The 25,541-nt window shown below is 34.8% G+C and overlaps 1 protein-coding gene across 6 annotated transcripts in view; it reads left to right on the forward strand.

Moving 5' to 3' along the window:
• QKI (QKI, KH domain containing RNA binding) overlaps positions 1 to 9,169 on the forward strand; it is a 120,607-nt gene extending 111,438 nt beyond the window's left edge. For 4 of the 6 annotated variants that reach the window (XM_070733817.1, XM_070733816.1, XM_070733818.1 and 1 more), the window contains 2 exons: positions 1,790 to 1,864; positions 6,100 to 9,169. In XM_070733817.1, coding sequence (XP_070589918.1) covers positions 1,790 to 1,864; positions 6,100 to 6,116 — 92 coding nt within the window. In that variant the 3' untranslated portion in view covers positions 6,117 to 9,169. Of the gene's footprint in view, positions 1 to 1,033; positions 1,619 to 1,789; positions 1,865 to 6,099 lie in introns of those variants that run through there. The other 2 variants (XM_070733821.1, XM_070733822.1) reach the window with 2 other exon arrangements.
• Positions 9,170 to 25,541: the final 16,372 nt, after the last annotated feature.

Here is a 25,541-nt window from a genome sequence, read left to right on the forward strand (position 1 = left end):
AATTTATGTTAATTAAGTTTTAGGACTAGACTTTTGGAACAATTCATATTAGGGTTTTTAAAAAAAAGAAGAATAGAACATGATCCTATATTTTTTAATTTTTTTAATTTAAAAAATATTTTTTTAAGTTATTGCTTCCATTAAAATGTTTGCATGCTGTCATTTTATATATCTATGTCACTTACCATAACTTAAATGTAATAATATAGTTTTATACGTAGTATTAGTTTATGGCTAATCATTTTATGGCTAAGTTCACCCTTACTCAAGATTTACTAATTTAAGTTAATGTTTACAATTTTGTGTAAATATTCATTTTAATTTTGACTCTTTTGATGAAGTTAATAGTAATCAAATCTGAAGTAGGTGATACAGTACATTGTATGAATATAAGGATTATAATTGTTTCTTATAACACAATATCAGAGTCAAGACACTGTTTCCAATGTGAAGAACTGATCACTAAAGTAAAAGCCATCTATTACTTCCTGCTGTATTGTGAAAATTAAGTATAAGTCTAAAAAACTATGTTTTAATAAATTTTGACTCTAAAATGCTACGTGTTAAAACTATTATTCTGGAAATATGTCTCTTTATTTTTATTGATAGATGCCAACAAGGCTGTACAAATTATTTGAAAAAATTTCTTTTCATTGTGTAACGACTTTATCTATTCTAATTGTTAAAGCAGTACATCTCTTTTTTTTTAGTTGATAAACCATTCTCAGCTATTTTTTTGCATGCATGTGCATGCCCATCCCTTTCATTCCCCTTCAATGAGTCCACTTTTTGTTTGAGAACTTGTGTTTTGTTTGTGCCCTTTCTTCGTTGTTAAAAACAAAAAAAACTATTTCAAACAATTTGTAAATCCCTAATTTACTAATATTTTTAGCAAAATATAAGTATTTAAAAATAAAAACAATTTAGGAAATATGTAAATAATTTAGGGAAGATTAGGAAATAAATTTATGGGAAGGATTGACAGTAGCATCAAATCTTAGTTGACTAATATTTAATTCCCTTTTATCTTTAGGTATGGCTTTCCCAACGAAAGGCTAAGAATTCAAGAATGGTCTTAACTGAACCTCATCAGAGCTGACTTTTAACAAATGTTTAGTTTTCAGCAGCCTTGAAAAAATGTAGCCTAGCAGTCAGTGACTTACTTGCACTTTTTTGCACATAGAAATAAAAATGCTATTAATTTGATGTAGCCTATGCTATGGCAAAGTAGCTGTGATTTATGAGTGTATGGTAGTATACTGACTGCTAAGTATTCTGTACTATTTGCTTTACTAATCACTTAATTCATTGCAGTTCACAGTAATTGACTTAGTGTTTATAAAACAGTCTGTAGGCTTGAGGAATTGTGTTGTATATTTTTTAAAAATGGTAAAACTGGAAGTTGTTTAAAAATTAGCAAAGAACCTTCAGTATTAAAAATGGCATTATTTAAGATAGTCCTGCTGCAAGGAAGGCACTTCAGTGAATATGTGACTAGTAAAGCTCAAATGTGTTTGGGTCTAGATGATTTCATGAAATACTGTATTCAAGTTTGTAAATGAATGGATAATGCAGGTTAAGGCCTGGATGTTTAAAATAAATGCAATATTAATCTGCACAGATATAATTCATATTTTAAGGTTAAATTTTGAAACTACTGTGCCTTAACTTGTTGCTTTCTTCAAATAGTATTTTAAGAAAGTGATCATTTAAAATCCATTTTAATAAGCCTGCTGTTAATGTTTTATTAAATGTTTTCTAACTGTCTTGGTAATTGCAATTTAACTAGGTGCGGTGGCTACTAAAGTTCGAAGGCACGATATGCGTGTCCATCCTTACCAAAGGATTGTGACCGCAGACAGAGGTTAGTTTAGTTCTGCAGTTCTTGCTTATAAGAAATGCTTTGAGTGTACGTGGAAATTTGCAACACCACCACTGGTTAATCAAATTCTACTTTGACTGTTTTATTGATGTTTATATTAAATTGAAGTGAACATAACACTTTTCTGGCAATTTAAAACTACTGTACCCTTTCTATGAAAAATCTATGCACACACACACACACACACACACACACTTCAATGTATTGAGTATACAAAGTTATAACTTCCTTTGTGAGCACTATGATTTAATTCAAGTAGGCGTCATTTTATTGTTCGGTCGGTATTTGATTTTCCTATGGGACTTTTAAATAATTTGAGATATATCAAATTGGTGTTGCAAAATAAAATGAATGGATGAGTGCTTAATAAGGTAGAAGTAAGTGCTATATGTATTTTTTAAAGAGAAAACTGAAGATTCATTTCCTCTCTTTTGACAAGTTGTTTATGCCATTTGCCATAAAATCTCTACAATTAACAAGGAGATTAAAAGTGATGTATCTCAAATTTGAGTGTGTTTTCCTAGCTTCTAGGAATTAAAAAAATGCATTTACAACTAAAATTCTTTTTTTGAACTTTACATACTACTTTTGGTATGTTGGAAGGCAAAGCAAAAACATTCTTGGCTTGGTTATTGAAGGGAAAATAAATCTTCATTTTCTCCTTTTATCATGCAATTTACATTCCTTGTAATTTTATAGGCTTTTGAATGATGTCCTTTTCTTGTGAGAAGTGACTTCTCGGTTTATTGACATTGAGTTTACTACTGAAAGCAGTGTGACAGTTCAGGAACATTTGTTCCAATGTAGTATTGTTTTGGTTTCTGAATTTGGCAACTCAGTTGTGATATCCGCCCCGAGTCTACGGAGAGGGGCGGCATACAAATCTAATAAATAAATAATAAATCAATAAACCTCCCTTAGTTGGCAGAGGTATGAGGATTAACTTAGGTTGCATTGTCTAAAGTGCAAATCAGATTATAATGCAACATTTTAATTCTTGGAATAGATTTGTAATATTGCACTAGAATAAATTCAGATAAGAGTACATTTTATTGCAAAATTATATTTCGAATGCTAAATAAATACCAGTGCCTTTCTTTTTAACTTTTAACCAGTTCTTGAGCTCATAGCATAGGAGCTCATTGTTAGAAACATTCCAAACCAGATAGGTACCTTCTGCGACATTTAAGAAATGCCACATTGTATTTTCAAAGTATTTTCTTTTCTGGAAACACCCCCTCCCCCACTGTTTGTATTGAATCACCGTTATGAATGTTCACTTCTGTAAAAAAATACATTTTGTACATATAATAAGGGAGCAAGATCATGCATTCCTACTTCTTGGATGCCACATGTGAGTATTGTTTAATGTGAAAAAAATTGTGCTATAAACCCACTTTACTTGATTCTCCTCTTTTGCAAATTATGGTCGCATGTGGATATCTAAAGATAACGGAATCAGGACAGATATATTAAGTGGAATGGGAAGAAAAATCATATTTCACTGCTGATGGAGAGAATTACACTGGATAGTTACTGGTCCAGAGAATCAACTAGCTTTTAAATTTTTGTATGTAGAAGTCTGACGTTTTGGTGGTAGTTCAGTTTGTGACTGGATTTTTAATTGTATCTAGAGTTGGCAGTTGTTAGAAACAACTGTTTTGTAGGTTTTGGGAAAATTTGTTAAAACTAATATGCAGCCATATGAAGATTCATATTGTTATTTTGGTAGTATTTGAGAGCACCTTAACATACATGTTATAGTTATAGTTACCATTATGTAGACTACAGTCACATTTTTTCTCCCTAATAGTTAGTTTTACTAATGATGGTATATGATTCAAATACATCTGACACTAGTGAACATGATGAATAATTCCAGATTCCATCAAACTCTGAGGTGGCTTTGTTTATTCATTTTGAATTGTGGGAAATAGTGTAAAAGAGTTGAATACTATGCTGGCTTTTGCCATTAATACATTTTTTATTTATATCACTTGGTTATACTAACATAAATGGACACAGTTTGGCTTCACATATGTCTCAATAATTGCCCAGTTCAATATGTGTTAAAATTCAATGTCAATAAACCGAACCACTTTCTGTTCATAAGAGAAACTACAAGGGGTTAAATGAAGCTAGCATATGCATTAATTTGATCTTTGGTTAACAGATTTTAAAAGAAGTATCCCATTATTGTCTGATTAAAGATTTTATTCTTAATGCTGGCTTATATGTAAGCATTGTGTTTAAAGCAAGAATTCCCAACTTTTCAGAATTTGTTTCTTTGAGAATTAAACATAATTTCTCCGAAAGCCCCGCCATATAAGTAATATAAAACTGAACTTATGTAACAGAGACACTGACTGATTTAATTGTAATAAACTGTAATGGTGTTGCACACTTGACAAACCTGTGTGTACTGTAGATGGTCAGGGACTTGGCAGAGGATGTATCACAGGTGTACTGGTATCTTACGATAGCTTGCATTGATTTAATACACAAGAAATGGCAGTGCTGAAACAATAACAGTAAAGTGTTTTTCTCAAAGCCAATTTTCACATAATTTATATCTACAAATTATAATACCATATTAATCAAAATTGTAGTAAGTACCAAGAACGCTTTAAGATTCTGGATATGTAATACACATTTTTATAGTGGCAAGATAATGCCACATTAAATATTTATTAATTTTAAGGTGGTTTTTTTTTTACAATATTTTTAACTTAAAACCCCACTTCTCAGCATTTTAAAAAAAATCAGGGAAAATAAAGTATCATTTAAGTTACAACAGCAATGGTTTTAGAGTTCATGAACTGTAGCCTAAATGATAGGCCATACAAATAATATAAAGCCAACCCAAACTTATGGCCTTTAAAAATGTGCTATCTGTGAACATTGCACCTACTGAATTCATTTTTAAAAATGGCACAACTCTGACTTTGCACTGAACACCTTTCTCACTTTCATCTCCTCTGCTTTAGTCAATGGCAACAGTACAAATATTCTTATCAAACCTCAGAATTTATTAGAGATAATAAAGCTGTTGAATGAGTCTTAAAATTTGTACTACTGTAAAGTGGACCAAGTTGTTGAAGGAGAATGAGAAAGAGAGTAATTAAAGAAGAAACAGCTCAAGAAAAATGGGAATGATAACTTTCCACTTGAGAACTTTTTTATGTTTTATTGTAATATTTGTGTGTTTTGGAAAAGAAAATAGTATTTACAGGTGGCTTCTTTTAAAATATAAAAAATATAAAGCAGGAATGTATATGAAATGTCAAATTTTATTGTATTTGCAAAGTATTAGCTTTGAAAAAAGAGCTGTTTGTAGTTTTTAAAATGCCTTATTAGTATCAATTAGATATCCTATATTTTTGATGTAACTAGAGCATTTTAAATATAGAATTTTAAATGGCAGGACTTTTACAGTGTTTACATAAAAGTGCATTTTCTTAGTGTCCTATATGTGTAAGATAGGGTTTTTTTTTTTAAATAAAGGAAAAAGCTTCCTAGAACATTTGGGCTTTTCCTGTTTCCCATGAATGATGCCTACTCTTTTAGACTTCAATTTAGTATTGCTTTGTATCATGAAGCCAAGAAGTTCAGTGTTGATTGTAAATAGAATCATTGAAAAGCAATAAAATTTATTGAACAAAAAACTTGTTTGGCCGGTAGTTTGTGAAATCAAATGTCACCAAATCAAATTTCTTAGATTCATTTCTCTTAACAGTCAGTTATTAATAATCACATTCATCATTACTAGTTGCTTTGATTGCTTGCACATGGGAGACTACTAATGCTTAATAGCAGTCAGATACTGATATGGTGCACTGACTGTTCTCAATTCTTTTATCAAGTTCCAGAAATTGTTCATCATTTGTTTTGGTTTGGTTTGGTTTTTCTTTCATTGACTGCTACTAACCATTAGTTATATTTTTATTTCTATTTTTCCTTGTTAACCAGTTTTGTGGGGACTGGGCTTCTCCTTCATATGTTCAAATCATGATACTAGGCTGTCATGATTTTTATTGCATTCTGTAGATGGTGTCAAGCAGTATGTCAGATTTAAAACATGCTTGTTTTTATTAGTTGTGATTAGTTTTCATGTTGTCATTAAGCCGTCACTAGCTGGAACTAATCTCTTCTCTATCTTTCTTTCTTTTTTTGTTTTTTGTTTTGTTTTTTGTTTTCTTTTGTTTCTAACCACCCAGCCGCCACCGGCAACTAACCTATGACCTTCTGACCTCTGAACTCTTCACCCAATGATGACCTGACCATGCCTGCCTGCTGATCAGTTAACTGGTAATCGCCTTTGCTTGTCTGTCTTCAGTGCAGCGAGCTGAGGCATTTGTCCGTTCGTCTTACCATCTAACAAAAAGACAAAGAATTTGTTGTCCTCCAACTCAGCTTTTTTTCCCTGTTTGGGTGAAAGTGGTTCTAGAACCTGCACTGAATAGTAGTAAAGCAATAAGGTCCAATTCATCCTTCCGCACTGATCATTTTTTAGTGTCCCACCCTAAAAATGGTAAGAAGGGCCTCATTTAAGAGATGGAAGCAGATGTCCCTTAACTCCCTGATGTCAGAGGCAGTTACTGTGAGACTTCTAGGAATCTTTCTCTTCTCATAAAGAAGTCAAAGCTCTCTTTGAATGTACTGTGTAATGATGCATCATGCATGAACCTTTGGTCAGGGATATCATTGGTGAAGGGATTCCTAAAAGTATTCAAAATTTGACATGCAGTGTAATCACTACCAATGCCCTCAAAGGGCAGAAGATGCAGCCTTTTTTATATTACCTGTCAAATTGGGTGTTTTTAAGAAAAAAAAAAGTGCCATGAAAGCTAGGTTACTGAATTTTTGAACCACATCAATGCATTAAAAGACAGCAACCCTATCGAAGCTAATGCTGAGATACAGTTCTTTTACTATACATCAACTTCCTTTTAAAAATTACATGAGTACAAGGTACATGCATTATGTGTCACATTACTGGGCAAACTGTTCAAATATTTTTTTAAAACCTCCCTGTATAGAGTAAATTCATAAGGATATAAAAGCCATGCTTGCCTATTTGCTGTATACATGTAATGAAATTGTAGATAAAGTGTAGTGCATTGAAACAAATTGAAAAAAAAAGTAGATACTTTTACTATACAAGGGTGCTGGTGCAGAAGAAATATATATTTTTGGAAATGTAGCATTTTATACTTTCAAGTGTTATAAAAAAGAAAAAAGAACAAAGAAACCCTTTATTTCATTAAATGATTTTTTTCTGGTGGTTGTCGAGAAACAAAAGACCAAAAGAGCCTTTTTGTCTTTCTTTTTTATTTTTTAAGTATTGGAATAAGTATAAAGAAAAGAAAGTGCCTTATTTTCTTCATGGTCATTTAGTCAGGTGTGTCGTATAATCAGCTCCTCCCTAAGACAGCAAGTTAATGCATGCCACTCAGTCCGCCCAGTATGTGAAAAGAAGCTGTGAGGAAAGACAAATGAGTTGACTATTAAAATTACCTGGTTTTTGCCACAGCATGATGCAACCTTGCCAGATCCCAAACTGTGAAATAGAATTGTTCCACCAACAGCCAACCGCAATATTTTTATAACACGTTCCCTCTTCAATTGTAGACAATATATTTTTATAATACTTGCTCAGCCTTAAACCAAAGGGTTCTACGATGCAGTTTCATTCTAAATCAAATTATAAGATAACAATAGTTATAGAATAGCAAGTGTTTGGGTTTTTTTATTATTATTTAGAGATCAGTTATCCTTTTTTTCTGATTGAACTAGATGCAGGAAACTACAGAGAACTTAAACTTGCTCCCATGTAATTTCATCTATGACTAAACCAAACATTAAGATTGAGCATGTTTTAAGTTCTGGATATTTTAGCTACAATGCCAAGTGCGTATGGATTTACATAATTTTTCATGAAACTTCTACTTGAGGAATGTTAACTACTGGTTGCGCTTTCCCTTAAAAGAGGAAAATCCAGCTGTGGTTCAGTTTGAATTTTTAAAAGAAGTTTGTGTGGCTGAATTAGTATTAATTAACACTAGTATTTATAAACACTTTACGCACAAAAGTGGAGTGTAAAATTAATGAGCAAGTATCAACATGGTCACGGCTTTGAAGCAAATTGGCAAAGATCAGGTGATACCTTGCCCTTTGCATTGTGTCAGCTTATTCTCCTAAAAACCTTCACAGTTTCCAAATCAAAGGTCAATAGTCAGTTAGATTAAAGAGGGCTTATTTTTTAAGCATCTGCATGGTGACTTTATCAACATTGTGTCTCACCTGGAAACAAGTATCAGTTTATTTACTATGCAATAAACATTCATCTTTTTGTACGCAGCTAGCTTTCCTTTTATTCTGCCACTGGCTTTGTCTTCCTGTTACATAACATTTTTGTTTTGTTTTTTTAATTTGGTTTTACTTTTAGTATATGCTGTGCCATTTTGAATTTTGTTTGGTTGAATAAACTTGCGACACTCAAACATTTTGGAGAGATGATTGCTATAATGTTACCAGTATTTGATCCAGTTTCATCTCAGCTGTGATAAACCTGGACATTTTTAGATGCTGATCAGAGGTCTCTTCTTGGGAGAAGTGTGACTTCTAAAAGTAATCTTTGTTCTGAAAAAAAGTTTTAAAACTTGGTTGATAACATTTTGGATCAACTTAAAGCATGACTTTTGAATCTCTGAATGCCTTGGTTCTCAGTATTATCATTCTTTATTGAATTTTTCTTTCTTAAAATATGTAGTTTAAGTCTTTTTTCTGACAGTATTATGTAATTTTTAGAGTGGGTATATGGGAGTGTCGCTTGTATGTAACCGTACAGATGACATGTATTTGTCTATTCTTTTATCTTAGTTTGATGCTATGTATGTAACATAACCAACCTATTGCCTATGAGAAACATGTAAGATAATGTATTTACAGCCATTGTTACAAGTTTATAATGTATTTTTCTATCTTGTTTTATATGTATGTTATATAACATTCAAAATAATTTTATCCTGATTGAGAAAAGGATACAAAAATGCAAAACCCACAATTTTGATAACTGAAAATTGCTAATTGTTTTGCAGTACTTTATTATTATATTGGGAGTGTTGTCTTTCTTAGGCTTTTAGTTAGCTACTGGATTGAATACATTAGACATATTTGGGTTTTAGTTGGGTTTTTACATAGCTTGCATTTTAATTCTTTGGTTCTTTGCTGTTTCTATTAACCCATAGCATTATTTTAATAAATGTTATAATACCAACCTACTAACTTTGGACTATGTCAGTTTATTAACCTTTACATGTTTAATCGAATAAACAAGGAAGGATAGAAGAATGTAAGTTATGAGTTCTTGGACTAACCCTGAAGAAATGACCACAGATAACACATGATTTGTTTTATGTTGTTTGTTTGGCTGACATTCTGCACACTACCATTGAATTGGCTTTGGTCATATTGGACTTTTACCTTATGGGTAAGTGCCAGTAGAGTGGGGAACAAGTAGCATATTTGCAGATAATCTTCTTTTAGAGTCTTGCCACTCGCCTTTCAGCATCTGCATTACTAATTCCACAATCTCTTTTTCTAAATTAATCACTGTCACCTCACAGTAAAAGGGCAAAGATACCGATACATTGGTATACAGTATGTGCCCAAAGAAACCAGTTTGATTCTTTGTTGAGCCTTTATGATAGAAACATTTAGTCTGATTCGAACATTCTAATTAAAATGACAGTTCAGCATCTCAGTATCTAAACAGCATTATTGTGCACATTTCTGAAATGTATCTAAAGCAAGAAACAGACCATTAACCTAGCAGGATCCGTATTGCTCCCAATTTCATTGTGTTCCTAAAAGTGATTTTAGAAGCAGTCTTCAAATGACAAGTCTCAGGTAAATTAAATTGTCTTAAAGCAGACTGTTTCTTAATAAACAGTTTTAAAATTGTGGGTTCACTGCGTCTCGGGCAGAACATTTTTTTTTATATCTATGGTTTGAAGTATTTAAATGACATCATAGATGAAAATTATTTAAAATCAAAGTAGGCAATTTTCTAATTACTGCAAAAGGTATTCAAGTTTTTCATGAGTAGATAATGGTTATAAAATGTAGCTAATACGCCCTATCCATCTGTTTCCAATTTTAATATATTTTATGGGAGACCTATTTATATGGAACATCATTTGTTCAAAACATTCCTTTCTATGATTCAATTGACAGAATTTAGGGTGAAACCTGTATCCATTTATGTCAGATTAAAAAAGCTTAATAAGGGTTTTGAATAGACATACATAAAATTGAGCTGTTATAAGAACAACATGAATATTTTTTAAAAATTAAGTCAAGCCTTTTCATTTTTAAGAAAAATAGGATTTTGTGAATACAGTGGCATATGAATCACTATTTCTTGCTGAAATATGTAATATATTTGAAACACTATTTCTAGGAGTGGGTTCCAGATTCTTCTATGGCTAGTTCACTCAGGGATGCACTGCATGGTTGGGTGTACTTTGCTATCACACACATTTGCAGTACTTAGCTGCACATGTGCAGAAACAAAAAATCCGCTATTGGCAGCACCTACAGTGCAGCGGAGAAAACTGGCTCAGGGGTTTGGAAAGCCTGGATCATTGCCAGTTCCAGTGACCCAGGCCGCCAAGTTACTAATGGTTCTGTAGAACTGGTCCGAAGCTGTAGGAACCCATCTCTGACTATTTTGTAATAGTATGAAACATAATCTTAACTCATCTATTAGAAGAGTCTGTAAGGATTTACCAGCTAAGAATCATGTAGTAGAAGAAAAATTAAAATAAAAATGAAATAAAGCCAAATGTCCAAATATATTCAAGCCTATTTTCCTAAAAATATACAATAGGAATGGGGTTTGTTCAGTATTGTTGAATAGAATTTAATAGAAATAAATCCATTAGCAATATGCATGGATGCGTACCTATTTGAAATCATACCCACCATAGACTAAACAGTAATAATAAAAATTGGGTATTTTTTATAGCTAACACGCCATATGTTTTTGATACAAAGGGAAACAATCCAAATGCTGCAGTGGTCAGATAATATTTTTCACAAATATGGAATGAGAAGCAATTGACAATTACATATACCTAAAGTCTCCTAGGGCTTGGGGGGGAAATACATAATTCATGATAACTTTCTAAAACATCAGTCAGCATTCCATATGATTTGATGAAATGGCTGTTTAACTATGTTTATTAGAGAGACAGTAGAGGAGGAAAATTTATCTGAGTTTGTAGGATCACATGAGTCAATAAATGTAACATATTTCCACATTTTGAATATCATTTGCTCACTTTCTAACAAAAAGTTACTTCCTTTGGAGGAAAACTAATATTTCCTGAGATAAAAACAATGGTACTTCTACTTAAGAACGTCTCTACTTAAGAACTTTTCTAGATAAGAACCAGTTGTTCAAGATTTTTTTTGCCTCTTCTTAAGAATTTTCTACTTAAGAACCTGAGCCCGGAAAATTTTTCCAGGAAATTTGAGAGCGGCACGAAGGCCCGGCCAGTCTCCTGCCATTCCACTTTAATCCCGGCCATCTCAGGCTTTTCTGGGCTGCCAGAGGAGCCTTTTGGTGGTGCTGAAGGAGGCTTTGGCAGTTCAGAGCGAATGAAGCATTTTCCTTTCTCTGGGCGCTTGGAGAGGGAATAAACCTCTGCCAGCGCCCAGAGAAAAGAAATGTTCCCTTCGCTCTAGGCATCCTCCTCTTCTTCCTCCTCTTCCCACTCAAATGCTGAGCTTTTATTTCTTTCCTAATGAGTTTTGCACACATTATTTGCTTTTATATTGATTCCTATGGGAAAAATTGCTTCTACTTACAAACTTCTATTTAAGAACCTGGTCATGGAACGAATTAAGTTCTTAAGTAAAGGTACCACTGTATAACCTTTTTAATAGATTGAAAACAAAAGTCAAAAGCTTCACTGTAGTTAGAGTGAAAATAATGTAAATAATATATTATTCATAATGGTACTTTTGAGTTTCAAAAACAGACATAATGTAAATCTTCAACAAATCAAATACTTTAAATTATTTTTAAGTATGCTAAATATTAAATGTTTTGTTTAGTATTTCAGAGCAAGAGTCCCCCAGAGAGTTGTCTCTGAAGGATGATGAAGCAGAGATTTTTCCACTTCCCCCTTCACCATTTCATTTCCCACAGTCTTCTATATAGTAGGATCTTACTGGAATAATGTGGGTGATGCATTGGTTTCATGGGGTAGGAAAGTGCTTTCCCCAATTAAAATTTAAACATTATTATAGGTTAGGTAAATTAAACACTAAAATTAATGTTGAATTTAGACTGATTTTTCTAATAAAGTGGAATGTAAATAAAAGCTACTGTAATTTCATTTGATCAAGTAATAAATTGCCAGTATTGTTCCCTTTAGGAAGCCACAAAAGCATTTGGTTTTGATGAAACCAATACTTCTAGAACTTTAAACATTTAGTTTTAGTTTATTATTATTATTATTATTATTATTATTATTATTATTATATTATATTATTATTATAATATTATTATTATTATTATTATTATTATTATATTAATTAGATTTGTATGCCGCCCCTCTCTGCAGACTATCTTTAGACTGTAGATTATATTTGTAACTCTTTCTCATTTTTTCAACCTATTAACTAGGAGACCACTAGAATAATTCCTGTTGGAAATACTGTTTGATAGTCAAAAATTGTGCAGTGAATTCATCTGCAAACCATCTTATGATGGCATTAAACTCACAATTACATAATATATCTGGGATTTTGTATCTTTTTGAGGTATGCACAATTGCCAGTCAAATATTTTGCATAATACTCAATGTTGAATCAAACTGGTTAAAAAGGAACTGTGCTCCTGGTTCTTTTTATGCTGCCAGCTAACTAACTGCAGGTGTGAACATCCTGCCTCAGAAGTGGGTATTTGTGAAGCACACATTATTTATTTGAAATAATCAGTTCTTGATACTGGATATAATGGCAGTAATTAAATCAGAGTTACTCCCAGTAGAAAGATTTGCATTTGAGCAAATAATTATTAGACAAAAGTTTTTTTTTAAAATATATAAATATCTTTTTGAGTTGTATTATATGAATTTTGTGTCCACGATATAACATGTATTAGAGATAATAGATGTTGCCCAAACACATGTAAATAAAAACATCACACCTGTAAACAATGTGCAATGCAACTGGAAAGTACATGCGCTTTATGCTTGGGAAGCCAATGGACAGCATACAGGACTGCCATTACTTTTATATTTTGAAAAATCAAATTTTGTTCTGTATGGCAGAATAAAGAATGTACATTTTGCACTCTTTAACTGTCATTAATGATTTTGGCACTTTTGTATACCCCAGATTCCTATGCCTGGCTGCTTAATACTCTGTCACTGTAGATTACATATCAGCAGCTTGTATCAGATTTTAAATACAAATAGAAATGTCTGTAATAACAGGTTCCTATGGAAGTATTTTAAACCAAAGATAAATTATGTGAAATCCAGTGTAAACAAAAATAATTCTCTTTTGCATTGTTTGTGAACAACAGGAAAAGATAATGCTGCATTTATCCTATGGAATACTAAATTGACATTGGTGGATGTTATATATTGCAAGTGGAAAAGTTACACATTTGCTTACATTATGACACACAATTAGAAAAACCATTTAATAAATAGTAGGTCCTCCTGAATTGTCCTTCCACAACCACTACCATCTCTCTGAATATTTGAATTTCTGTTTTGATGGTCTAGTTTCCTTAAAATTGCTACTGCAGTAGGCATGAGGGGAGGGGAGGGTGTATTAAAAAGGACATCAGAAGTTCATTCAGTATGGTATGGTTGCCCTTTATGGTTTTACTTTCCACAATGATCTTCATTTACTTAGAGTGCAGTCTTGCATCTCTACCCAGAAGTTGGTTCCATTGAGTTTGATTAAACAACTCAACAAGTAAGTATTTAAAGGTTGGATGTCCCAAGTTGCCTATTCTTTTCCACAGAATTTAAGCTTTTCTAGTTTCCATTTCTTCTTTCAGGTGGCATTTGTTCCCAATGTTCCTCACTTCTGTTCTCTTAGCTATCTACCATTCTTAACACACTCAAATATTTATACAGCGTTTAAAATCTATTCCTGTATTGAATAATGATTCCATATTAATAGAAGAGATGTGTGTGTGATGGCTCCTTATAACCTGCACTGCAGATTACAGTTGGGAGTTCCACAGGCCTTTTGGTCAAAGAAAAGTAACCGAGGAACCTTAATTTCTTCCTTTGTCATTTGCTCACATCATAAATGATACATTTTATCTGGCAACTAATTATTTGTACTGTTGCTATCAATTCTGTCCCTGACAAGGCATTTTAAATGTGTTCAAATGCAACACATCTCTTTTGCCATAATAAACTTGGTAATAAGATCCATAGACAAGAAGCCCCCATTGGGATTACTGATGCTTCTATGACTACCATAAATATGTATTCTTTACCAATAGAACCAGAGATAAATGGTCTCAAAATATGTTTCCTTTTGCTAATCATTACTTCCATTGTACAATTTACTTTGGCCAGAGTTGTTTTCCATTTCCTTAGATCGGCTAGCCTTCACCATTGTAACTGAACTGCAAATGCTGTTGTAGCTAATTTTGTTTGAAGAATTTCAGGGGTGGGGAGTGGGAATGGGAAGGGATATTTGTACAAAGATGTAAATAGAAGCAAAGCTTAACTGTGGAAAACTCTTGGGTGCTCATTAAAAAGGTGAGGGTGGCTTTTTCTTTCTTTTTTTTTTTTTGGAGGGGGGGAGAATAGCTTAAGAAAGGGGACTTGCTTTCATGGCCGCAAAAAAGACATACACGTGGTCTCACCTTTAAAGAATAAGTCTATAAAGAATATAGATTGAAATGTTGACAATGCAACTTAATCATTGCATAACTTCTTGCTTGCTTCTAAGCCCCCATAATAGTGAAGGGTGGTTTAGAAATATGATGAATAAATGAATGTAATGATTCTACTTTTAAAAAGTCTTTTGGTATCAAGAATACAATGATAGGATTTTAGAAGAGTTGTTATTTTTTAAATTAAGAGTATAGTAAGAAGATTCCCCTTTCAATTTGGCACGCTCATTTAAGAAATGAAGAATATTAATGATCTTTTTCTTCCCATCAGTATCATCTTCCTATCAGTTTTCTGCAAGTTTTATATTTTTCTTATCAGTTCCCATCTTGATGAGGGATAGTACCCAAGATAATTCTGGCATTCTTATTTTATATCACTGATAAGCTAGCTATTGCTTATAGATACAAGGAATCCTCCGCTTGAAACATTGTTATTCTGGTTGGCAGATCTTGGAAATGGTAAATTAGTAGAGTCTTAAAGAAGGCACTCTGTAACCTACCAAGTCAATTTAGATCATGAGAAAAATAAATAGGCATTATGCAGCATTAAAAAAGAAAGAGTGTCCAGGATTATTTACTCAAATACAGTTAATATGATTACATGCATTTCATTCTGTTATAATTATGGTTTGGTGCCAATTATTGAAATTGTTCTGGAAGCTGCATCTATTACTTTGAGGGGTCTATAAGTTATGCACTATAGATTTAATTCTTGAATTGAGCCTATTATCTGAACACAGAATATATGTCATCATAAGTCAAACTATCAAAGAACTAATATTCTTGTCGATAAATCCTTTTGGTAGCCGGTAACTGGCATAAATGTTTGGAGATAAGATCTGACAAGTCACACTGTAGCTACCGTCATAATATGTTAGTCATACATCAGAACAGGAAACCTAAAAGACATTAAGGGAATGAGCCATGAGTACTTAGATATGATAACTAGACCTGTTGAGGAAGAAGGAGGACTACTACAAAAAATTCTTAATCTTATAGAACTTTGAAAGACTGAGTATTCTGATGTGATTAAGGTAGATCTAGGTAGATAATTAATATTGGCAAGTAATTCTACTTTAAAGATTCTGTTACATTACCATAGTAGCAATAAAGTTCATTTCAGAAATTCAAGGAGTTACTGCTTCTTGAGTTACTCTCAGAAAACTTGGTACTTGGTTGGTTATCTTAATTGCCACACTGGGATTCACAGATACTATACATCCAGGATAGCTCTTACTTGGCTTGAAAAAGATAATTTTAACATCAAAATATGTTTCACAGCATTGAGAGAGAAAAATGGGGAGGAATAAGAAAGAGTTGTTATTGTGTAAAGCTAATAGACAAAAAGGCAAAATAGGAACAGTTGAAATATTTTTTTAAAAAGAAAAGTTAATGTTTTCTACATTAAGGGGAACTTGCTGATTCTCCATAGAAATCATAGTCTCCATGCTCTTTATAGAGATCAAGTAATTTTCATTGGTAGGTTCATTAAGACAGTTCCTACTTCATTTTTGAATAAATTAAATGTGGTTTTAAACGTTTGCTATTATTTTAAATATTAAACAAGATTTCTCAGTTTCTTTCAAAACAACATTGGGGGCAGGCAGATATTTAAGATTTTGTCAATTCTCTGAGGCATTTAGTTATGGATGTTAGTCCTATTTCTGTGTCTCTTATGCTTTGTCATTCCAGGACTTGTTTTTCTACTGCTTCTAAAAACTTTTTGAAGGTATAGAGTTTTAGATAGTTAAGTAGCAACCTAGAGAAGACAGCTGTTATAATGTGTGGTGAGAATTGTCAGAGAGACATGGGAATACTGTCCTCACTGATCAGAGCTACCAAATCCTGCATATTAGTTTTGATCACAAATAGCAGCCGCCTTTGCTTGTTGGACATAAGGTTGCCATTGCTGAGTGACAGGCACAACCTGCATGTTTATTCTTGGTGCCACAAACCTAGTCTAACAACAAAACAAGTTTGAAAAGGCTGACATTTATATGACAATAAAATATCCTCCATAAGTAGCTGTAATGTTTTGATGCTGCTGGTAGAATATTGCCCAAGAGTATTTTCAACTTTATATTTTACATTTTTGATAGAATATTCTGTCCAATTAAATAGCCTGTAATCAGGTGTTACAATGTCACATGCAAATACAGAAACAAGAATTTTAGCTCCATCAAAGTTTTTAAAAATCAAGATAAATGTTGATTTACAACGAAAAATGAATTATTTGATTGGGAAATATATCAAATATTCTATTAAAATGAAAATGTTTTCCTTTTTGAAGCAGCTGAACTCTTATCAATTTAGTCTCCCATCTTTTGTTACAAAGCACAGGGTGGCGCAGTAGTTAGAATGCAGTACTGCAAGCTACTTCTGCTGATTGCTAGCTGCCTGCCGTTTGGCAGTTCGAATCTTATTGGGCTCAAAGTTAACATAGCTTTCATCCTTCCGAGGTGGGTAGAATGAGGACCCAGATTGTTGGGGGCAATGGGCGGATTCTGTAAACAGCTGAGGGCTGTAAAGCACTGAAGCTGTATATAAATCTTAAGTGCTATTGCTGATAGTTGATTTTGCAGTGGACAGTTTTTCAGAATCAATTTATTTAGACTCTTATCAGCTTTCATTTATTGATGTCTGCATCAACATTAGCAAAATTTATTGCTGATTCTTGGCTTTTCTAACAATATTTCACTTGATTCATCCAGCATATCTATTGTCTTTCCCTTTTTCTTTTCCTTCACCTGCAATTCTTGTTCTTTTCCAAAAGTGTTATCATTCTCTGTTCAGGAATGAGATTACAGTACTTACCGCCAGCTGGCGATAATATGACTGCAAATGAATACTATGCAGATCTCACACTAATATTGATGAGTGTGTCACAGGTGTTCCTAGTTTTGTCCAGATTTAAACAAATGTTTTGGAAGCCTACAAAACAATACAGTACAGATTAATATAGCTGTGGCAAAGGGTTAGAGTTTGAAGAAGGAAGTGGGAACAAGACTAAGGTTTTTTTAAAGCTGCATATTGATTGGCAGAGTCCAAGAGCAGAGGCAAAAGAAATTCCTGGGGGGAAAAAATCAAAGGACAGATAAATGTGATATGCCCTGCTAGGTGTGTGCTCACAATCCATTATAATAAGAAACATATACCCAAACCATTGTATAATTAACAATAGACTAAGCCAAGGGAGGAAAAGGAGCTGGTAAGATGATTGTTGAATTGGGGCACAAACCTCTTGCACGCAGGATCTGTTTCAGGATCTTTCTATATTTTGTTTTTGTCAAAACAAAACATTCTAGGTTTTGTTTTTACTGAATAAGAAGATTATGGCAATTGATTATGTGCTATCAAGTTGTCATCAACTCCCAAGTGACCACACAGCTTTTTTGCGTGAAAAATGTTTCTGATTATCACAAATAAATATACCTATCATAGATTTTTGGGAACAATTATTTTATCAATTTATATTTATCAATAGCCATCCATCTCAGCTGAGTGATTCTGAGTGGCTTCCAATGCTACAATTTTGTGCTGAGCAAACAAAAGTGGCCATATGTCAGGCCAATATAGGAGTCATGGTGTACTAATTGATGAATAATTTTATTCAGAGGAGTATGAACTCCAGTTTTTCTTTTCTTCACTATTGCCCATGTACAGCACCTTTTTTCATCACAAATTCATTTTTCTAGGACAGAATAATAAAATAGGCATTTTAGAGTACTGTATACTTGATTTGATTTTAATATCTACCCCTTTTAAAAAGTTCTACTATAGTTTCTTCCGGATCCAAACCAAAAACACAGGATGGAAGGACTTTTGATCAAGTAATGGCATAATGAAAATTCAATCAATATATTTATATGGTGAGAATGATCTATTTTTTCCCCATATAGGAGCGTCTTGTGTTCAACACAATTGAAAAGTTATTTAATTTTTTACTTAAATATAATTATTCTTCATTGCCACAAAATGCAAGGTTATGTTCGTGTACAATTGTGTGCTCTAGAGACAGTTGTCCTGAGCATTATTTGAACACTAATTGCTACGTTTCACCATTGGCAAACATTGGCTATTCATTTTTTAAAACTTAGAAAGCAATCTTCAAGCATCTTCATCTTCCCCAGGGGTAGACAAATGCAGCAATAGGTAGTGCTAAGGTAAGCATCTGTCATGCAACTGCTGCATAGTAGAATCATGGATTGCTCTGTAAAATTCTATTTTACTTTTAACACCTAATTTTTAAGATCTGAATTTTTAAAATTAGATTCCTACTGTTGCTGTTTTTACTTTTAAAAAAATATTCATCACTTTTATACTCTCCATAGTGGGTGGAGTTATCATCCGGGCTGGGGTTGACCTTGTCCAATCATCCTAAAAGATAGCTCCACCCACCTACAAGAAGAGGCGTACCAGGTAAGAAACAACACCCCTTCTCCATAGGGTGGAATTATCATCCAGGATGATTGGACAAGGTCAACCCTATTCTGGATGATAACTCCACCCACCTACAAGAAGAGGCATATCGGGTAAGGACCAACACCCCTTCTTTTCAGCCAGGAAAATTCCCGAAGTTGTGCATAAAAGAAAACCACATCCAGGAATTAGCCTTTGCCCTTTAAATCACAGGAGACCAAAATGAATGGGCTTGGGGAATATATATAGGGATAGGGGAAATGCTTGTTCTCAAGTTTGCACAATTATAAAGCAGTCTGGCTTCCATTTCATGAGCCACACTTCAATTAAAATATTGGCCAAAACTGTGGTGGATGGGTCATCACAATGTCACATGAATGAATGGACAAAACATGGGCTGATTTGGAGGCAGGTTTTGTCCTAGTGTCGAATGAGACATACTAGCAATAAATAAAGCAATCTTGGCCAATCTTCAAGCATTTGTAATAAAATCAATTGGCAAACGTATTTAGACAAGATGGAATCTTGTATATGCTTATTCAGAAATAAACTCATTAGAATTCACAGGCATTTTAAAATGACAAATTCATAACAATAAAAGAAAAATGATTAAAATAAAATGATTTTTTTAAAAGTATATAATCTTCAACCGAGATAAACACGAACACAAATCAGCACAACTATTGCAACTTTCCAGATTGAATTTTTAAAAAACCTGCCTAGGAAAGGCTGGTGGAATTGGGGCTCAAGTAAACTGCTGGAATTAATGTTCTCAAGGCTGGAGTTCAGGTTCTGCTCCTGACTTCCACAAGATGCTATTCCCTAATAGTTCAGACACCGTGTAAAGGACTTTATAGATCATTACCAGCACATTGAATTGTACCTTGAAGCACATTGGAAACCAACCCAACTTGAGGCAAGAGATAGGCCATGTGCTGATCAGAAAGTATGCACAAATGTCTATGCAGCTGTTGGGGGTCAGCAGCATGGTGGTATCCTCATTCTCCTTCCTCCAGAGACAGTTCCAATTGGTATTTGGGTGGGGTGTGTCTACCCACCCCAGCTGCTACTTTATGGACTATTCCAGGCTTTGGTGCTTCTCTCCTGTTTATCTACCTGAAGCTATTGGGTGAGGTTATCTGGAATGAGGTATTTTCAGTGTGCTGATTATACTCAACTTTATATTTCCATCCCAGGTCATCAGTGGAAATTCTGTCTCGGTTTCTGGAGGCTTTGGGGACCTGGAGTGGGCATAATAGGCTTCAGATCAAGCTCAGTTAGACTTGAGTTTTGGACCCCCTGGTTGCAAGGATCTTCGATCTTTGATTCTGAATGGGGTGCTCTGCAATTGCAGCATCATCTAGGAGGTGACCGTGATATAAGTGACCATAAGCAGATCCTCATGTTCCAAGAAAGAATACAATTTCTCCACAACATTAAAATGTGTAAAGGCCATGCTGACCACAGCTGCTACCTGATCATCTAACAAGAGCTATAAATCCAGGAGGACTCAAATCGCACACTGGTTCTGTTTAGTGTACTGTAGCCACATCCAAAACTTAGAATGAAAACTCCCAGCATCGGTCCCTAATATGCAAATCCACTCACTCTTGCTGGGATTGAATTCAAACCTCTATAGCTATCACGAAAGAATTTTCATAGCATGGGCAGCCAGGGATGGAAAAGCAAAATTGGGTATCCTCAGCATACTGATAGTATCTCACACAATGACTTCACCCAGTAGTCTCATGTAGATGTTTAATAGAAGCAGGTACCAACAGCAGGCTCTCTTATCCTCCATCCAAACCAAAAGGAACCAGCATAGAGAAGGGGGGGGGGGAAGAGGGAAACAGCATAACACACTTAATTCCCAATCGTAAAAGTTGATCTAGAAGGGTGCTAAAACATATTGAGACATCGAGAAGAACAAGGTTGGCTGTTCACTCCCCTTGGAGAGGGGCAGCATTAAAAGTCCAATTAATAAATAAATAAATAAATAAACATTGCTGCCACTAGTGGTCATTTACAAGTACGATCAAGGCTATTTCAATCACACACTCGGACATGAATTCTAACTGAAGGACTCCTATAAAAAGGAAAGGTTGAAGACTGAAAAAAAATAGTTCAGTACCAATGACTTCTTGGGAAATAAGCAAACCATTGCCTTCTTTAGAAATGGTAGGACTGCCCAGCTCCAATGGTTTGTGTTTGCCCAGTGATATCAGAGTGAGTAAGCTCCATTTCCTTTCAATTAAACAATGTTTAATACCCTCGGCTTGGTATGAGTGGGGAGCCCGGCCTGCCAGAGTATTACGGTCGTAACTGGGAGAAGTAGATACGGCGAGAAAAGGGTAGGCCACTCTCTGGAATTAGGACTCGCTGTTTCAAAGCGATTACTTGTTCCGGCCCCTTTCAGATACCTGGCCTCAGGTTGCTGTTGCTTAAAGCCAGGTCGGTGTTAAAGCCCCCCTCATTCAGGACTTAATTCTGGAGGAGAAGGCTGATCTGACATGTATAACTGAGACCTGGATGGGCCAAGAGGGGGTGTTCACCTCTCAGAGATTTGCCTGGATAGGTTGCAGATTTTATATCAGCCGCGACTCCAGGCAAGGGATGGTGGAATGGCAGTAATTGTCCAGAAAAGTCTTCGTCCTTGTAAGATCACTGCCCCAGATATTGTTGGGTCCAGTCTTGAGACTGGACTTGGTGGTTTCAGTTGGGCTTGTTAACCTACCTGTCTCCCAGCTGCATTACAACAACACAGTTCTGCCTGCGCTGCTAGAATTGGTAGCTGGATTGACAGCAGAGTTCCCCAGACTTATGGTGCTGGGGAATTTCAATTTGCCATCACTTGGCCATCCCTCAGATGTAATAATAATTAATAATAATAATTTATTAGATTTGTATGCCGCCCCTCTCCGAAGACTCGGGGCGGCTCACAACAAGCGATAAAACAATATTGTACAGGCACAAATCTAATATTAAGAAAAAACTAAAAAACCCTATCAATTAAAAACCAAACAGCACATACATACCAAACATAAATTATAATAAGCTTGGGGGAAAGGTGTCTCAAATCCCCCATGCCTGGCGGTATAGATGGGTCTTAAGTAGTTTACGGAAGACGAGGAGGGTGGGAGCAGTTCTAATCTCCGGGGGGAGTTGATTCCAGAGGGCCGGGGCCGCCACAGAGAAGGCTCTTCCCCTGGGGCCCGCCAGACGACATTGTTTATGTAGCTCAGGAGTTCATGGCTTCCATGACAGTCATGGACCCAAGTAGTTCAGGGTCTGACTCATGGGGGAGGGGACACACTTGACCTGGTACTCCTCTCAGGGCAGTGGAGAAATGATCTGGAATTAAGGGGTATAGATTATTTTCCCTTGTCATGGTCAGATCATTTCCTGATGAGGTTAGACTTTAGGACATTACTCCCCCATCACAGGGAGACACTGGCTCCCTATTGGTCTCTGGGCTCAATTCAAGGTGTTGATCATTACCTTTAAAGCCATACATGGTTCAGGGCCAGGTTATCTTCGAGACTGCCTTCTACCTCGTAGTTCCCAACCACTGGTAAGATCCCACAGAGTTGGTCATTTCCAGGTCCCGTCACCTAAACAGTGTCGGCTGGCAGACCTGTGGGGAAGGGCCTTCTCTGTGGCTGCCCCAGGTCTCTGGAACCAACTACCCCCTGAGATCCGGACTGCCCCCACTCTATTGGCCTTCCAGAAAGCATTGAAGACCCTGGCTGTTCCAACAGGCTTGGGGCTGTTGATCTCACAATTTGAGAGGTCAGTCCTGAATGATACGTATGTATGTAATTTTTAAACTGATTAAATCTTTTATGATGTTTTAAAATGTATTTTCTATATTCTGTCGTAAGCCGCCCAGAGTCCTTTGGGAGCCGGGCAGCAAGAAATACAATAAATTAAATGTTATTTATCAAACCTAAAAAGTGCACATTCTCTGTCATGGCATTTTCCTTCTGGAACACCATTCCTCCAAGAGACCTTTATGACCGATGACATTCTAAAAGTCTTTGAAGGCCTGACTGTCCTCCCAGGCCTTGAGATAGGAAGAGTGTTTAGTTCCTATGTTAGTCCTTCAAGTTAGACCAGACTAAGAAAATAGAATTATGAATAATAATATTACTTTTATTATATGAAAGGAAATTGCAAAATGGGTACAATAAAATGAAGCAGTTCTTTACAGAAGTACCCAATGTAAACAAAATGAATTCAATAGATCAGGGGTCTCCAACCTTGGCAACTTTAAAACTTGTGGAATTCAACTCCCAGAACACCTCAGCCAGCAAAGCTTGAACTTGACTTTATTTTCATATTTAAGCATGAATTCACTTCCTAATGCAGTTTCTGGTTGCTAGCAGTATGGGGGCACACAACATTCTCTGGTAAAGGTGGTTTTGTTGTTGTTCAAGCTCCACTTGTGATGATTTCATGGATGTGCCAATGCCATTTTCTCAGGCAATATGGAAATGGTTTCCATCATTTTCTTCCCATATATTTTTTTTAGCTCCCACTCTAATCAACGGTGCTAAGGTTTCATGGTTGCCTTCCTCCTAAGTATTAATGGCTTCTGATCCTGGCTAATTTTTCAAGATCTGTCAAGTTCATCTATATTTCAAGATTCCTTTGCCAAAATTGTTGTGCAGCTTTGATTATGGCACGTCTAATAAAGTCCTGGCTTTGAAATGTACAAAAACAGTAGACAATAAACTCTCTTATGGGAATTGTTGCTGCTCTTCATGTCGATATAAGGTTTTCATAATGATGGGGGAAATGAATAGTACATCTCACACACTACAAAACAGGCATAGGCTGGAGAACCTATCCAGCCCCTTCAAACAGAAAAAACAGCTTTGATAAAGCATAGTATGAAATGCTACTTTAGTTGAGGACAATTGGAATGGCAAAATGTATTATATAATTATTTACTGCTGCGTGTATTTTTCCCCTTAAAAATGCCTCCTATGAAGCTGTACATTTTTAAAACAAATATATGGCACTCTATGTCGGATACCCTAAACCTATTAGAATATTTGAAGAGTTGATTGTATGTTGCTGGAATAGGTAACCTAGCACCCTTAGAAACATTTTCATCTGTTCAATATACATGTTCTAAAAATCTAAATTTAGCGTGATTCAAAACAAACGTTTAAAATTTTCAGCAATGCTTTGGACTGTACAAGAAGTCTGATTAGAATAACAGGCAGCATCAAAAAAGGGAAGTTAATGAGAAATCACAGCATTATAGGAAGATTTTTTTTTTTTTACCAGAAAATGTATCTATGGCAGTCATTTTGTGAATATGCCTACAGAACACACTCAAATCTCCCACTTAAAAAGCTTTTATCTGCCTCATCAATAGACAGAACCAATAGGCCCCAATGTCCTCCTCTTTATGGTTTGGGTAGGGGGAGTATCTCATTTCAAGGGACCAAGTAAGAAGTGTTTCATTTTCACCTCAACAGGGTAGTCCAATTACAAAGGCTTATATGTGGATTGCTCTCTCCGAGGCTGTGTTCACACTCCAACGAAACATGTGGTGAAGCAACTCTAGCATAAGTCACAAAGCGTAAAAGACTTCACTAATAGAACTCGTGTCATCTCGGACCATCAGGGAGAAGCTAACTATAGCGAATGCACCATAAACTGAAATGAAAACTGTTCCATTCCCTCTGATAAGAAGAAACGGTCATTGAACCCATTACTAGATGAATCTGAATTGGTGGATCTGAAATGCTTTCCTTCCCCCCACCCCACCCTCCAAAAATAAATAAATCAGAAGCATTGAATGATACTATTTTTTAATGTTTTATTTTTATTTTTTATTTATTCATTTGTCCAATACACAAATACATAGGAAGAAAGATAGACATGTGATAATATAAAAGAGGGTGAAAGTGAACTTAGAGGAGAGGATATATGAAAGGAAGAGAATATATAGGATAGCTGGAAGAAAGGAAAGTTATATGTTTTCCTGAATCTGGATAATAAATCCTCGACTCACAAATGTTTCCTTGATTATTTAATGAAATATTTTCTTGTAGAATGGAAGGACACATAGATGAGGAGAAAGGCAAGATTTTTTTTTAAAAACCCCCCCAAAATACTAGGAAGTCTGGATTGAGCACAATAATCGATATTGCCTTAAAGTCACTTCTAAGAAGATGCTACCCCTTATTAAATTTCCATTATATATCCTAAGCTTCTAAGTAAAACATGAAAGTAAGATTAGGGTGTAACTAGGAGATGTAAGGGAATATTTCTCACAAT

Source organism: Erythrolamprus reginae, chromosome 1 (assembly GCF_031021105.1).
Source record: "Erythrolamprus reginae isolate rEryReg1 chromosome 1, rEryReg1.hap1, whole genome shotgun sequence".
In the NCBI taxonomy this organism is placed as follows: Eukaryota; Metazoa; Chordata; class Lepidosauria; order Squamata; family Dipsadidae; genus Erythrolamprus; species Erythrolamprus reginae.